At 43.3% G+C, this 15,643-nt stretch overlaps 1 protein-coding gene across 4 annotated transcripts in view; it reads left to right on the top strand.

Annotated features, from left to right (window-relative positions):
• Positions 1-15,643, top strand: part of PPM1H (protein phosphatase, Mg2+/Mn2+ dependent 1H) — a 255,777-nt gene that overhangs the window by 80,539 nt on the left and 159,595 nt on the right. For all 4 annotated transcript variants that reach the window (XM_045071604.1, XM_004766588.3, XM_045071605.1 and 1 more), the window contains exon 2: positions 14,017-14,182. In XM_045071604.1, coding sequence (XP_044927539.1) covers positions 14,017-14,182 — 166 coding nt within the window. The remainder of the gene's footprint in view (positions 1-14,016; positions 14,183-15,643) is intronic.

The raw sequence follows: 15,643 nt of genomic DNA, 5'->3' as shown, positions 1-15,643 counted from the left end.
GATTCAACTAGCCTCATGTGGTTAGTCCTGGACCAATCAGTTGTGGGCAAGAACAACTGTACGAGTGGATTAGAGGAGGGTAGGAGGGAAAGACAATGTCCAGAGGAAAGAGGGTCTGTCCCTGCCAGGTCTGTGTGAACCACTGCTTAGTGGTGACATTGTAGTGTTTAAGAACTACAGTAAAGAAGTGCTTGTCCACACCCTTAGAATGATGTGGTTACAATGAGTGTTGAAGGACAAGGTGGCCTCTGTCAGACAAGAGGAGATTACGATCATTTTAGGCAGGGGAAGGATATGGCTGGGAATTGTGTGCAGCAGCACTGCTTTCTGTCAACCAGTGGCAGGTTTTTTGTTCTTGTTTCATGACAGAGAATAAGGAGGTATGAGGGGAGAGCCAATGAGAGAGGAGGATTAGGATAAGGGCCAAATCATGAAGACCCACATGTCACAAGCTGTGGGGCTTACATTTCCCCCTAAAATCTTAAGAGTCCATTTGAAGGAATTGGAACATAGGGAGACATGGCCATGTCTTTGTGGCTGAGAAAGGCATGTGGCCATGCTGTGCAGGATTTACGGGTGGGGAGGGGACAACCAGTTAGGAGGTTTTTGTAATTGAACTTGGCCTAAACTCAGTACTAGTTGTGACATTCAGGCTGAGTGAGGGACTAGATGTGGGCCAGAGTATGTATACTCAGAAGTCAGGAGGACAAGGCTGTTCCTTGGAATTCTTGGTTCACTAAGGCAGGAACAACAGGAGGAGGATCGCCTTTGAGACGGTGGTAGACAGCAGAAGGAAAGCGAAAATGAGTGAAGGTTTGGGGCAGCCTGCATGTGTGCAGTATGCCATGCAGAGATCCCAAAATGCATCTAGAAATACAGGTCAGACCCACCAGAGCTCTGTGCAGTAGATACGAATACGGCAGTGCTTAGTGTTGGGGTCTTAAACGACGCCTTGGGAATAGAGCTGCTCTCCCAGGGAAGGTCCGGTAGGAAGAAAAGCAAGCCAAATGGGAGGCTCAGGGAATGGCAACATTTGAGGCTCATGTGCGCACTCCCACTTTAACAGGCTAGTTGGGGATAGGAAGTTTGAGTTAATCAAATTTCTGCTGGCCATATGGCTAAAGAGTAGCCGTATGCCAAATACGGCTTACCAGGTATCACAGGATTGTCTTAGACAAGGACCACTCTAAAGCTGTGTTCCGTAATAGATTAATTTTAGCTCTTAAAGCAGGTTAGACTTTACATTAACTGGAGTTGGGCGGGGGGAACAGATAGAGACTCAACAGATGGCAAAGAAGCCTTGGAACGTTCTCTTTTGGGGCACCTGGGTGGCTTAGTTGTTAAGCATCTGCCTTTGGCTCATGTCATGATCCCAGGGTCCTGGGATGGAGTCCACACATCAGGCTCCTTGCTCGGCAGGAAGCCTGCTTCTCCCTCTCCCACTCCTCTTGCTTGTGTCTCTCTGTCAGATAAATAAATTTCTAAAAAGAAAAGAAAAAAGACATGTTCTCTTTCAGTGCAGACATCTCAGAGTGCCCAGAACGGTGGTAAGCCAGCTTTTGGAGATTTCCAATGAAGGGAATTTCTGCTTTCTTTTTTTTTTTTTTTTTTTTTTAAAGATTTTATTTATTTTTTTGACAGAGAAAGATCACAAGTAGGCAGAGAGGCAGGCAGAGAGAGAGGAGGAAGCAGGCTCCCTGCTGAGCAGAGAGCCCGATGTGGGGCTCGATCCCAGGACCCTGGGATCATGACCGAAAGCAGAGGCCTTAACCCACTGAGCCACCCAGGCGCCCCGAATTTCTGCTTTCTGATATAACTCACCGTGTTGCTGTGCAGCTTTGCACTGATGACTTCTGAATTGTCTTGATGCTACTTCCAAGTCCCCCTTTGACCCCTGGAGTCTCCCTCCTGCACAGCAGTCTCAGTGCTGAGAGAGTGTGGTCCCGGCCTGCTTGGACCAGTGCACCAGGCTGCACTGGTACAGAGCATTACTCTCGGCAAGTACTTGGTTAAAGACCAGAGACCAGCACTGGCGTTAAGATTCCAGTGGACTTGCGTGAGGTTGTTTTCTAGGTTGGTGGCACCTGTTTGGGGCTCCCTCTATGTGTCCTGCTCCTGAGTTCATTAGAACTTATAATTAAATAAATTTTTTCATTTGATACAGAGTTATTTTCCTTGAAGCCAGTTGATGGGAAGCCCCAATAAAACTATTTTAAGCTTTATGAAACAAATAGGCTTAGAATTCACTTGTTATTCTAGTGGACACCCCCCCCCCCCATGGGATGTTATGGAGAAAATAAGTTCATTTGTTCATTCATTCAGCTAACAGCTAGTGAGAGCCTACTCCCTGCTGTGTGACTTGAGATGAGGGAAAACAACTAAAATCAATACATGGCATTGCCGAGCCTACCTCTCTCTTGGACTAGTTGAACTATGTTGGTGGCCCACCTTGTCCTTTTTATTTAAGGATGATACTGGGCATCCAGTTTAATAGTTTATATCCTTGTCAGTGTGTTTATCTCCTTCAAGGCCATAACAAAGTCTCATGGTACTTTATAGAGAGCTTTTTGAGGGTGTAGAGATCAGTTTGCCTAAAATGAAACCCCTGTTTGGCCTTTCTGGGGCCTGGAGCTTTAAATGTTTTTTTTTTTCCCTTGTGAATTAGGGAGGATTGAAATGTTAATGGACTTGCCAGGGGTCTAGGCACAAAGATAAAAATGTTTAACCAGACAACAACCAGCTTTCAAAGGGCTACTCTTTTTATTCTGGCTTTAACCTGGGGACTAAGGGTGGGGAACAACAGACTTTCTCTACAAATGAGGCTGAAGATTTTTCAAGGCAGATTATTTTCAATGAAAATAAAGTGTTTTGTGTCTTTTTTTTTTTTTAAGATTTTATTTATTTATTTGACAGACAGAGATCACAAGTAGGCAGAGAGGCAGGCAGAGAGAAAGGAGGAAGCAGGCTCCCTGCTGAGCAGAGAGCCTGTTGTGGGGCTCCATCCCAGGACCCTGGGATCATGACCTGAGCAGAAGACGGAGGCTTTAACCCACTGAGCCACCCAGGTGTCCCTGTGTCTTTTTTAAAACAATGACTTAAGTAATGAGTGGGAAATTTATTATTGCTGTTAATGTACATTTGCAGGAATTCTGTTGGCGTGCTGAAACCATGGCACGTGTCACAATTCCTTCTTGCAATACCTGTGTTCTATTTTTGGCTGTTGTGCAACTAATTACAAGAGCTTTGTTTGTGTGAACACAATACATCATTTAAAACCTCAGTTGCTAGGAGAAAATGCCAGAACAGCTTGTCTAGGATGTTTAACGGTATCATTTTGCATAGGGTATTATTGATGGAGCCAATAAAATGAGGACAATGAGACCACCTTTCTTGTGTGTAGGGTTAAGAGTATTAACTAAGTTGTTAGGTGTAAAACTCATTTCTGACACTCACGCAATCACCCTGAGCAGAAAGTAGTGGTCATTGTCCCCATCTTACTGATAAGAAGCAGAGGCCTAGGAAGATAAAGTGAAAGTCACACAGGTACTGGCTGATTAGGCATTCAGACCTGGGGAATCTGGTTCCAGAGTCTCTCTGTTCTTAACTGCCTCCCAAATTTCCAGCAGATAGAAAAATGTTGCCAGCCCCTCTTGGCATTTCCTGCTCTGTTGTGTGTGGAGGCAGCTAAATCCATGCATTTCAGGTGGACGAGTGGCCTTCCCCTCCCATAAAAGAGCTCATGTTTTAAAGATCTTTTCTAGGGGTGCCTGGGTGGCTCAGTGGATTAAAGCCTCTGCCTTCTGCTCAGGTCATGATCTGGGATGGAGCCCCATGTCGGGCTCTCTGCGCAGCGGGGAGCCTGCTTCCTCCTCTTTCTCTGCTTGCCTCTGCCTACCTGTGATCTCTGTCAAATAAATAAATAAAATCTTTAAAAAAAAAAAAAAAGAAGAAGAAGAAAAATCTTTTCTAAAACCAGGACTCAGAATTCTCAAGTTAGAGTTTCATCCTTCTTACCACCAAACAACCCTCTTCTGTATAAAATTATTGTTCTTGTGTTGCCTTAATGTTCAAAAGGAATGTAGGGGACGTCTGGATTGTCCAGAACCTTGTTTATCCCAGAGAAAGGGAAAAGTCAAGATTGTATGAATTTTTGAGGAAATTGCTGATTAAAAAAGTTACGTATTTTTTTATGTCTGTTGAGATTAAAGTATTTTTATCTTTTATTTTCATTTTGTCAGTTTCAGCCTCTTTGAAATTCACAGTTTTAAATTTGAGATGGAGTTTCATTTTGTTTTGGAAAAAAATGAATTTCTCTGACATTGGTGATAGTTCTGATATATCTGGTAAATAAAGAAAGGAAACCTTATCTTTAGAAATAGTAGCTTCGAGCACATTGCCTTTTTTTTTCTTTAATTGCCAACAAAAACTTCTGCAAGTAATATTGTTCTAAAGTCGCTTTATTTAATGCAAAAGCTCCAAAACTGACGTCCGTTTTGGGTAGGTTTTATTTTCCTTTTGCTTGCCCCCAACAGAGCAGCGCTGTGGCTTTGAATGGGAATGGCTCCAGTATCTGACAGGGCACAGACTTCCTTATTTAAATGCGGAAGCTGGACTTTGGTGATATTAATGGTTTTGCCAAAAAGATCTGGTGAATAATTGAAAGGAAATGCCCAACAACAGCTTTCTGGTTTTTACCTTTGCTTTGTTGAAAGCTCATTTCAAAACAGCCCATATGAAGAAGAAAACATTGTTTTTTATGTGGGGAAATTGATGTGACAATGTCATAGCTTCTTTTGACCCTTGGGTATTTGTTCTTTAATCTTCGGTTATTTAATTATATTGGTGAGAAGCTAATGATGACCCCCTCAAATGCTAGCAGCAAAGTATATCCAAAGCTAAAGTTACTAACAACACCAAGATGCACATTAAATTCTGTACAAATTGGTAGCTCTTTTCTCTGCTTCACTTCTGTATTACATGTAATAATACAAAGTTGTCAGTATTCGACTGTTTTTGACCTACAACAATTTTAGACCATTCGGTGGAATAGTTAATTAAGTTCAGGAGTCAGCATGCATTTTCTGTGAAGGTATAGACAGTAAATAATATATATAGGCTTTGCAGGCAGTGTGTGCAAAGTTCAAAACTATGAACGGCCGTTGTACCTGGAAAGCCACAACTAAAAATATGTAAAGGGAGTAAACATGGATGTATCCCACTTAAACAGTAAAATTACTGACGCTGAAATTTGGACTTCATATAACTTTCACAGGTCGCAAAATATTCTCTTATTTTTTTCCCCCCTCACATACATAAAAATGCAAAAACTATTTTGGGGGTTCATACAAAACAAGCCGTGGCCCAGATTTAGCCCACGAGCCATAGTTTGTGGACCCCTGGTGAAGTCAACGTGGGCTGCCACTGCCTTTATAATTTCTAGTACCAAGAATTTTCTATTCACTGACCGTAGAGCAATTTCATTATCTCCTCCTCCAGCACTCCCCCCCCCAAGTCTTGTTTTATCTTCTCCCTCCATTCATAATCCTTCTGTCCGTGGAAACCTGATAGTCCTTCCTCCTCCTTGTTCCTTTCTCCCCTGTGACCCAGGTCCAGCAGGTCTTCCTGGGAATTCTCGGTTCTTTCACCTGCTCGGAAGCCCTCACTTCTACCCAGTGCCAGTGCTTGAGTCATGACCCCTTGGTCACCTGGACTATATAGTAAGAGACCCTGGTTGATCACTTCACCTTTGTCATTTATCCTCTAGCAACCATCCTCCATTAAGCCACTGTTAGTTTCCTGAACAGTTTTGGTCATATGAATCCTTTGTTGAAACAATCTTAGATTCTTCCTGTGCATCATAAGCTCTGTAGGATAAAGTTCCATAGAATTTCAGGGTCTCGTTCTGAGGTAGCTCCCTCAGCAAACCTATACTCAGACCACACCTAAACCCTCTTTATGAAGTTCATGTCACTCTCTGCTTTCACAGACTGTTCCTTTGCCTGGAGAGCCTTTCCTTCTCTTTTCTCTGTTGATTTTCTCCTTCATTCCGTCAGGCTGAACTTGGATGCCACTCCTCTATGATACTTTACCTGACTCTCTGATTGCAGAGTTGTCTCCTCTTCTGTGTGTCCAGATCCCTTGTGACACACAACTGGAGCATGGCATCAGTCTGGGCAAACTGTACTTATTGTCAGGAGGTCTCCCAACACAGATGACTGTGGGCTTCTTGGGAGTGGAAACCATATCCTAGTCTTCTTGGTTCATCCCCATGTGGTTACTTAGTAAATATATTTAAAGTAAACTTTTCAGTCAGTATATTATGTATCTGATAAGTGTCTTGGTTTACTTATGAAGTCCCACAGATCAGGATGCAGGGTTGCAGAACCAAAAGCCTTGGGTCCAGGCTGGTTACCTCAGTGGTGCAAGCTGACAGAGTGAGGTCTGGGGTGAGCTAGGGGAGAGATGTCCTACCTCTGATTGTCATCACAGGAGACTGAAACACTTGTGTAACCTGATGTACTGTTTTTTGAGAGAAATGGGAAAATGAAGACTTTAATGTAAATATCCCAATTTTTTCAGTATTGGCAACTAGTTCACTTTTTTTTCCCTCTTAAGAATTTATTTATTTGAGAAAGAACAAGAAAGAGAGAGGTAGCATGAGCAGAGGGAGGGGCAGACAGAGAGGGAGAAGCAGGCTCCCTGCTGACCAGGGAGCCCAGTTCGGGGTTCAGTCCTATCCCAGCACTGCGGGATCAGGACCTGAGCCGAAGGCAGACGCTTAATGGACTGAGCCACCCAGGCATTCCCTACTGGTTCACTTTTTAAAAAAACATTTTGTGGACAAAAACTTTAAAATAGTAACCTCTCGGGGCGCCTGGGTGACTCAGTGGGTTAAAGCCTCTGCTTTCAGTTCAGGTCATGATCCCAGGGTCCTGGGATCGAGCCCCGCATCGGGTTCTCTGCTCATCGGGGAGCCTGCTTCCTCCTCTCTCTCTCTCTCTGCCTGCCTCTCTGCCTTCTTGTGATCTCTGTCTGTCAAATAAATAAATAAAATCTTTAAAAAAATAAAATAATAACCTCTCTGGGGGCTGATTATGGCTCTTGAAATCCCAGTTAGTCCCTTGATTGGTCACATCCCTTCATGACAGGGCCTGGGAACCAGAGGTGTGAGGTTGCCAGCTGGAGAAGACGTGCCTGTATGTGCTCTTTTCCCACCCGTGGTTTATCTTCCTTCTCAACCACCTGCCTCCTGCACGTGTTGGTACGTAGTTACCCATTAAAAGGGGAGAGCCGCACACCCCAGAAAACTCTAGTTCCTGACATCCTTTTTCCTCCCTGCCTGGTAATGCCTGACTGACCGTTAACTCACGGGCTGAGATGACCTATCCTGAGGTGGCTGAAACTGTCAGGGAGAAGCTCTTATTCTCACTGAATGTTCTGGTTGTTTTTGCTGATGACTGTTATCAAAGGCTTAGCTTCCTGGTCAGAGGCAGGGTTTTCTAGTATACCAAGAATGAGAGGTTATTAACTCCCTTGGAGGTAGGGATTAAGTTGTCCGTATATTCCAGCTTATTTGGGTGGTCAGTAGCCCCTTCAGAGAGTCACACACAACATTACCTAGGAGGTTACTTAGAAAAGAGAATTTTAATAATCGGTAGTTGTATTTGGTCTCCCATAAATGATTCATTTCCATTCCCTCCCCCTACAGCCTTTTGCTGTCTGCTTCTCAATTATATATGAATCAGCAATCTCTCACTTCACCTGATGGCCTTTGTCAATTACTTTCTCCTTCTGAGCCAGTGTAATTACTGCCTGCTTAGCAGTAGTAGCACTAGTATAAACTTTATAGCCTAAACTGTTCAGGCCTTTATTTCTTTTAAAAACAAAGCAATATAATCATAACAACTGAAACAACCAAGCCAGATTGTGTATTTGGTCATCTTCTGTGGGATCTGAGACCTGAGCTTTTGAATCCAGGAGTCTAGGGGTCCAGAAATGGCATCTGTGGGCAGGTCTGGATGGAAATCTAGAAACAATGCAGTCATGACCCTGTGAGTGCTTTCCTAGCTATCACATGTTGCTTCACATGTAGCTTCATTGTTGTAATAATTTTGAAAAGAGGACTCAGAAGAGCAGATGTCCTTGCTCAAGGTCCCTGTTCTGGCAAGTGTCTCATGATGCTGCTTGAAGGCTCTGGGTGCATGAAGGTGGCCATGTGTCCTGGAGGCAGGCAGAGGGATCCTAACAGGAGGGAGGGAGAGGGAGAGTCTCTTCAGATTTTCACAACTGCATAAAGTCCCTTGGGCCCAACAGAAGGAAGAGCTAGCTTTGTATTGGATATAATATTAATAAATAATATATCCTGAGTGCTCACTGGGTACCAGACACTCTGAAATACTTCCCGTGCTGGGGTATTTAATTCTCATGCTTTGTGTGATTTAAGAGGTCTGCTATCCCCATTTTAAAGAGAGAAAGTAACTTGTGCAGGAACACACAGCTAGGATTAGTAATTAGTGGAGAGGCCAGGTCTGGACTAGGTCTCTCCAACCATTGGTTATCTGCCTTATCATCTGCTTAATCTTGGTTACAAGGACACTTCCCTGATACTATGACACAGACAACAGGTAGCTATTACTAAATTCAGACAAGTGAGTACCCTCAAGTATACTCAAGGCATGAGCCCTGTCACAAAAGACTCAGGCCCAGAGAATAGGCAATGGAACCATTCTCAAAAGGGCTTACAAAGACAATCAAGAAAGGAGAGTCCCAGCTGACACTTTCTTTGAAGGATTCCAAGCATCACTTACTGTGCTAGTACGTGACGGCTGACCCCTCCTTCCTCACCAACCAACAATGGTTGGAGAGACCTAGTCCAGAAATCTAGGTGTTTGGGTACAGTTGAAGGTAGACAAAGCCCTAAAACAAATTTAACTTTATCACACATCTCTCTCCCAGGGCAGGTGTGCAGTGGTCTTCTCAGAGGTGAAAGAACTGAATGTATACTCTTCATATTGAGGAGACAGAGGCATTCTTCCTGTTCACTCTCCAACAATTCTCCCCCCGTGTTTTAATCCTAACTTCAAATTTTTCCAGTTCTTGATTAATGACTAGAAATCCCCCCCTCGCCAGCACACACGTAACTTAGCCACTTCTAGAATTTAATCCACAAAGCACTGCTCAAGAAATGAAGTTTATAGAAGTTAAGAGGGTTGGCTGAACACTTTGCCCGTCCACTTGGCAGTGATTTAACCTTTAACAAGAACAATAGTGGTGGCTAACTCACAGATCTGACAGGAGGCTTAAATGAGTTCATTACTGCCTGTAAAGCTGACGACAGTGCCTGGCACATAGTTCATTCTCAACAAATGTGAGAGAGTGTTATTCCTCCACATCTTGCAAGTAGCAGAGAGAGCTGATTCCTGGTTTTCGTTCACTCATTCAGCAAACATTTGTTGAGCACCTGCTGTGTGCTGTGTTCTGGGGAGAGAGCCTGTGTTCTTAATTGCTATGCTCATTGCCTCCAGTTCAATTCCAAGGAAGATAGCTTCCCTCTTTGTAGGCAATTGGAAAATAATGTCCCTAAAGATAGGACAGTTCCTGGTTCACCAGCATTTTGCTTTTAAGTCTTTAAACTAAGCATCAGGCTAAGATAAAGAATGCACATCTTAAAGTCATTCCTCTTGATCTCAAGATAGTGCTGACTTCATACTGGAGCAGAAGATAAGTAGGGAGTGTAGCTAGGGGTACAGCTGCTTAGATTAAATAAAATTATTGCATCTATTAATAGCGTGACACTCCTTTGCTTGGGGAAACAAAGTGTTTCTTGGTTTACTTTTAGAGGTATTGAAGATTTCATGTACGTTTTATAAACAGATCATTTGCCTCTGAAGAACAAAATAAAATATTTAAATTGATAGAGGTTACGCTTTTTAAAGCCAGAGTACTTTAAGGAGAACCAGGGCATGGTGGCCCTGGGTGGCTCAGTCATTAAGCATTGCCTTTGGCTCAGGTCATGATCAAGCCCCCAATCAGGCTCCCTGCTCAGTGGGAAGCCTGCTTCTCCCTCTCTCACTCCCTCTGCTTGTGTTCCCTCTCTCACTGTGTCTCTCTCTGTCAAATAAATAAATAAAATCCTAAAAGAAGAAGAAGAAGAACCATGTTTTTCTAGCAAAGATGGAGTAAGGGATTTGAAATGATATGAAATATGGGACAAGAAATTGTGGGGGTTTTTTTGTTGTTGTTGAAGCCAATGGCTTTAAATTAATCTGACTTTAATATCTGAATAATAACCAGATATCTGACCAAACAGGCTTCCCAGGTTGGGGCTACTGTCTTCCCATCAGGGCAACATTTCGGACTGACTGATATTTCGTTAGTGTCATTCACAAGCTATATTCAACCTGAAATGGCAAAGTAAGGCCACTAGTGATCTGTCACAGTTCTCTGGCTTTGATGAGTCATTGCAGTACAGCATTCTGAACCAAGTGCGGGTAAGAATAGATACACAATAGGAAAATAAAACAACTGAGAGCCGAAGCAGAAATTGCTGGGAGCTCACAAGTGTGCATGGCTCTGCCGTATTTAGCTGCATGACCTTGTGCACAGCGGAGCCCTCCAGGGCCCCAGGCTGCTCGTGCACAAAAGAAAGTTTCTAAGGTTTCTTGCTGAAGTTAGGTCAACTTTGGAGTTTAATATCCACTGAGAGCGGGAGGAGGTAAAGCCCTTTCAGGTGCCCACGGTTCAGGATGTATGTAATTATAGTAGCTTTGTTGACTGGTGGAAAACAGCAGTGCCTGATGAGTCAGCCTGGCCTGTCGCTATTGGAGATCAGTGATGCTTTTTTTGTTACAAAAAGACTTGACTGCAGCCCAAGTTTAGGTGCCAGTGGTAGGGGTGATACCAACTTCCAGAAATAGCAGCTGGGATGTTGTACAGAAGACGATATGGAGGGAACGGTTGTCACGAATTGGTTTTCCCAGCCAAACCTCCACTTCCGCTTCCCGTGGGGAAGCCGTTCGTGGGAGAGGCATGGGGAGGGTATCGGCCCCAGCCAGCCAGCCAGCAGCCCACCCCTCAAGGGTGCCTGGGTTGCTTGGCAAGTTGCTCCCCATGACTGAGAAGAGGCAGGTGGTATTTTAAACCGCCTTCCTTGGCCTGGTTTGGTTCTCCAAAGGTAGATGTGAGAAGGAGACTCTGGACAAACGCATGTGCTCTGCCAGCTGCAAACCGTGGGACCAAACGTGGACTCATCTCAAGACAGGCAGATCTGAACCATCCATCCCTCATCCTCCCTCTGGGTCCTTTCTCCACTAGTTACAGAAGAGGCAGCTTATTCCCATTTCTGTCACGCCTGGTAGTGAGCTCCCTGATTCTAATCTGCTGCTCCTGTGCCTCCCCACACAGTTCAGCCTGGCCTACCACAGACCATGCAAGCCACAATGTGTAATAGGAAGAGATTAGGTTGGGGGGGTGTCGTTCTGCGTCCTAGCGGCACTACTTCCTGGCTGCAAAACCTGGACTAATTGATTTAGCTCAGGTGGTGAGTGTGGTAGTATTAATAGTCTTCAAGCACACGGTGACTTAAACCATAGGAAATTACATTTTAACTTAAACCATATGAAAGTCTCTCCTCATAGAGTGAAGACTGGGGAGAGTGAAGGTGGGGCAGAAAACTAGGCCTTGATCTCTCCCAGTCCCATCCCAGCATCAGCAAGAGTGTCATAAACACAAGAGACAGATTTGACCTCAGAGGTCACAAGGATCCCCACCTCCCTGCACAGGTCCCTAGACAATGAGTTTCAGACTCTGTAAGCAGCGATCTACTTTTTAAAAATCTTAAAATGAATGAAGTGTAATACATAAAGTGAGTAAAGGTAGGCTTTTGTGTATAAACATATGCTTACATTGAAATTTATAATAAACCCCATAAGGATTATGGAGCAGTTTTGATTAACCCAAAAATTTGAGATAAGGGCAATAATAGTTGACAGGTGTGGTCTTTTTCATATAACATATAGATAAGCAATTGCAAGTGATCTATTTTTTTAAATTTCTCTTCCCAGTCAAGTGGTAAGTCAATTAAAGAGAAAAGATAGGCATATTATGCCAAAGCTGCCTGAATATGTAGACCATGGACATTTCTATGTTCACGTGTAACAGATGGGAATGAACTTCTAAATTATTGCATTTTTTCCCAAAATGCTATACATTTAAAAAATAAATTTAAAGCAAATATTAAGGGGCATCTGGATGGCTCAGTTGGTTAAGTCTGTCTGCCTTTGGCTGAGGCTCAGGTCATGGTCTCCAGGTCCTGGGATTGGCATTGCCCCTCCTCTGTCTCAAATGAATAAATAATTTTTTTTAAAGATTTTATTTATTTATTTGACAGACAGAGATCACAAATAGGCAGAGAGGCAGGCAGAGAGAGGAGGAAGCAGGCTCCCCGCTGAGCAGAGAGCCTGATGTGGGGCTCGATCCCAGCACCCTGGGACCATGACCTGAGCTGAAGGCAGAGGCCCACCCCACTGAGCCACCCAGGCTTTTAAAAAAAAAATAATTTTTTTTTAAACGAAGTAAATGTTAAAACATCTGAAACATGTCCGCACACTCCCAACGTTTGGTAGAAGGATGCTTGAAACACACCCTTAGATCTTGGGGGCACTCGGATCCCCATTTCCTCTCTGTTTCCCGTTCGGTTGTGGTGAGTGTGTATTGGCTTATGGAAATCTACACAGTTTTTAATACTGAGAGCCGTTTGATATTAAAAATATGGTTAAATTTGGATAAGGTCTGCAGTCTGATTAACAGTATTTCATCGGTGTTAGTTGCCTGTTGTGCTATTCTACTGTAGGTATGTCAAATAATACAGCTGGGGCAAGGGTGCCTGAAACTGTGCATTGTTTTAGCAATTTACTCTGAGTCTGTAATTATTTCACAATTCAGAATTTTAAAAAGTTATTTGAAAAGGATTATCTTCTACTTAGGAGGGAATATAACCAGCTTGATAGAGTGGTATACACATCACACTTACAGAATGGGTTTCTAGATTTCCTACTATCTCACCTTAAAAAATAAAAAAAGCATCTTTTCTTTTCCTTGCTACTGAGTTCTGTTCCACACCCCTCCACATTCATTCTGTCACCGACTGTGACACTGTTGAAGTTTTGAAAAGAAAATACAGCCAATGGCAAAGAGAGCTCTCTCTTTTGGGAAATCTATTTTAGCTGCTAATTAATCACTTAATAAGAAAATGATGCTGAAACCCCAGAGTTCACCTGCAGTCACCTGATACAGAAAAGGTGGATGAATGATGTAGCATGTTCTTCTAAAACGTTCCTATGCTTAAAACACTTAGTAATTAGGCAAAGCATTATCAACATGCTGTAATATCATATGGTCACATGTCCAAATCAGAGTCCCCTATAGCCTAATGTAATGGTACAATGTGATGAATATTATTCTGTAGGAGAAAAAAAATGAAGGATTAAAGATAATTTTAAAAATACACCTTTGATGAACTCTCTTCTCTGTGAATAAAGTAAAAGTGGGCGCGGCAGTAGTGAAATGTGGTTCTCTGTTCTCTTGGATTTTACAGTGTGCTGTAAATTACTGCACTGCCTTGTTCTTTGGTAAGATTAATCGTGGGTTTTGCTCTTTATCACTTGGAGAAATGCAACAGAATTCCCCCCAGCCTGCCCATTCATCTTCATGGTAATTGCCAAAAGAGTGTCTCCTGTGTTTTGACCAAAATGAATTGGTGTGATTGCTCACCAGCTCTCAGACACCTGGGAAGGTGAGCTGGGCTCGAAATAGTGCTTTAGGAAATGTTTTAATGTGTGCTAATATAATTCCATTTTAGCAAAATTAGTTTACTTGGGAACATAAAATAACAAGATCACAGGGTCCTGTGCTCTAGGTAGGCTTTTAGTTTTGGAGCCTGCCAAGGCTGACTCTTGAGACTGGGCTCTGAGCTTTCCTGCAATCACTGTCTGACCACTCTTCTGGCTTCTTCTGCAGGGTTATCAATGCCGGGAAGAGCACACATAATGAAGACCAAGCCAGCTGTGAGGTCCTCACTGTGAAGAAGAAAGCAGGGGCCATTACCTCAACCCCGAACAGGAACTCGGCTAAGAGACGGTCCTCCCTTCCCAATGGGGAGGGGCTGCAACTGAAGGAGAACTCGGTAAGATCCTCTTCACCCCTAGTTCTCAGGTGAGAGGCACATGGGCACCCTGGCCCCGCTGTGAGGAGCTAGAGCTGAATCCCATCTGCAGTGGGAGAGAGAAAAGCAATGTCCCCAGAGTTAATGGAGCAGCCGGTCTGTACTCAGGGTAGCACACAGTCACAGCTGGAGGTGACATGTGTGTGAAGAGCTGGTGCTTATTAGGTTCTTAACACTTAGGGTAAATAAAACACCCACATTGTAGATAGGTTTTATTGAGATACAATATGTATATTGTTTGGTGGTTGTAAAAGAGCCACTTAAAAGATTTTCGTGAAGGAGGTGGTCTCTGGAAGCCTCTCCTGAGGGATGGAAGGAACTCTAGCCATTGGCTTACTGCCCTGCCCCAGCTCTGTCCCCTTCTTGTGCTGGCCTGTCTGTCAGAGTTGTCCAGCGGGAGCCTCTGGTTGATGCTCTTCCCAGTTAGTCCTTGTCTCAGTTGGCCCAAAGCCCTTGCATCCCGTGGGGCAGCCCTGCAGACTGAATGCCCTGTTGACAAACCATAGCGTTTCTTCTCTCTTCCGTTTCTGGAGAAGAAAGCAGACATCCTCAGAAAGTTCTGAAGAAGCATTTAGAAAAGTAGAGGAAATAATTGGTACTCTGTCCACCAGCAGATTATTTAGCTTACAGAAAAGAAACTTTGAGATGATCCGAATGTGACTTTTTATTCTAGTAATCTTGCAGATATTGTTGTATATTCATTTTTAGAGGATTGTAAAGGGTCCAGGAAAATTTTCTCCGTGTAAGAAATAGTATCTCATTGCGTTTATACTCAGGGAATGAGACTCCTGATTTATTTGGTTCATACTCGTTCAACTTAGAAACACAGTGACCTATAGAGACTCATTAGTTGTACTTGTGTTCAAGGCTAAAGGAAGTATTGACTGGGCTTTTCCCAAAGGGCCAGAGTCAAGGACTCAGATGGGCAGTACAGACAAAAATGGTTAAGGGCACAGGCTCTGGAACAGTAGGTTTCAGCCTAATCCATCATAGTCCGTCATTTATCAAACCATTTAACTTTAACATAGTTATTTTTTCTTTGAGCCTTAGTTTCCTAGAAAAAGGAGTAATAATAATAACTGTTACCGAATATGGTGGGAAAAGACTGGATGGAAGTATGAAATCCCCTGTCTATGGAAATGTTGAGCTAGGTGTCTTAATTAATAAGTCCTTGATAAATGTGAGCAGTTACTATCCTAAAGTCAGTTCCGCTTGAGGGATTCTCTGTGGATAATGTCCACTGAATTTTGTCTGTTTATCCATTTGGTAGTGAGTGATCACACAATTTTCCTTCATGCCTATTTGACAGGATTGTTTCGAGGATTGAGTTATTACGGAAAAGGGCTCAGAGCCTGTGAGATATTGATAATAATTGATATGGGTGCCAGTGACTTCATGTTGCTCTTTCCCCTGATAGTTCTC

This window comes from Mustela putorius, unplaced genomic scaffold (assembly GCF_011764305.1).
Source record: "Mustela putorius furo isolate JIRA1106 unplaced genomic scaffold, ASM1176430v1.1 tig00003988_pilon_pilon_pilon, whole genome shotgun sequence".
Lineage (NCBI taxonomy): Eukaryota > Metazoa > Chordata > Mammalia > Carnivora > Mustelidae > Mustela > Mustela putorius.
Note: the sequence above shows the minus strand (reverse complement) of the source record. Positions and strands in the feature narration are given on the sequence as shown.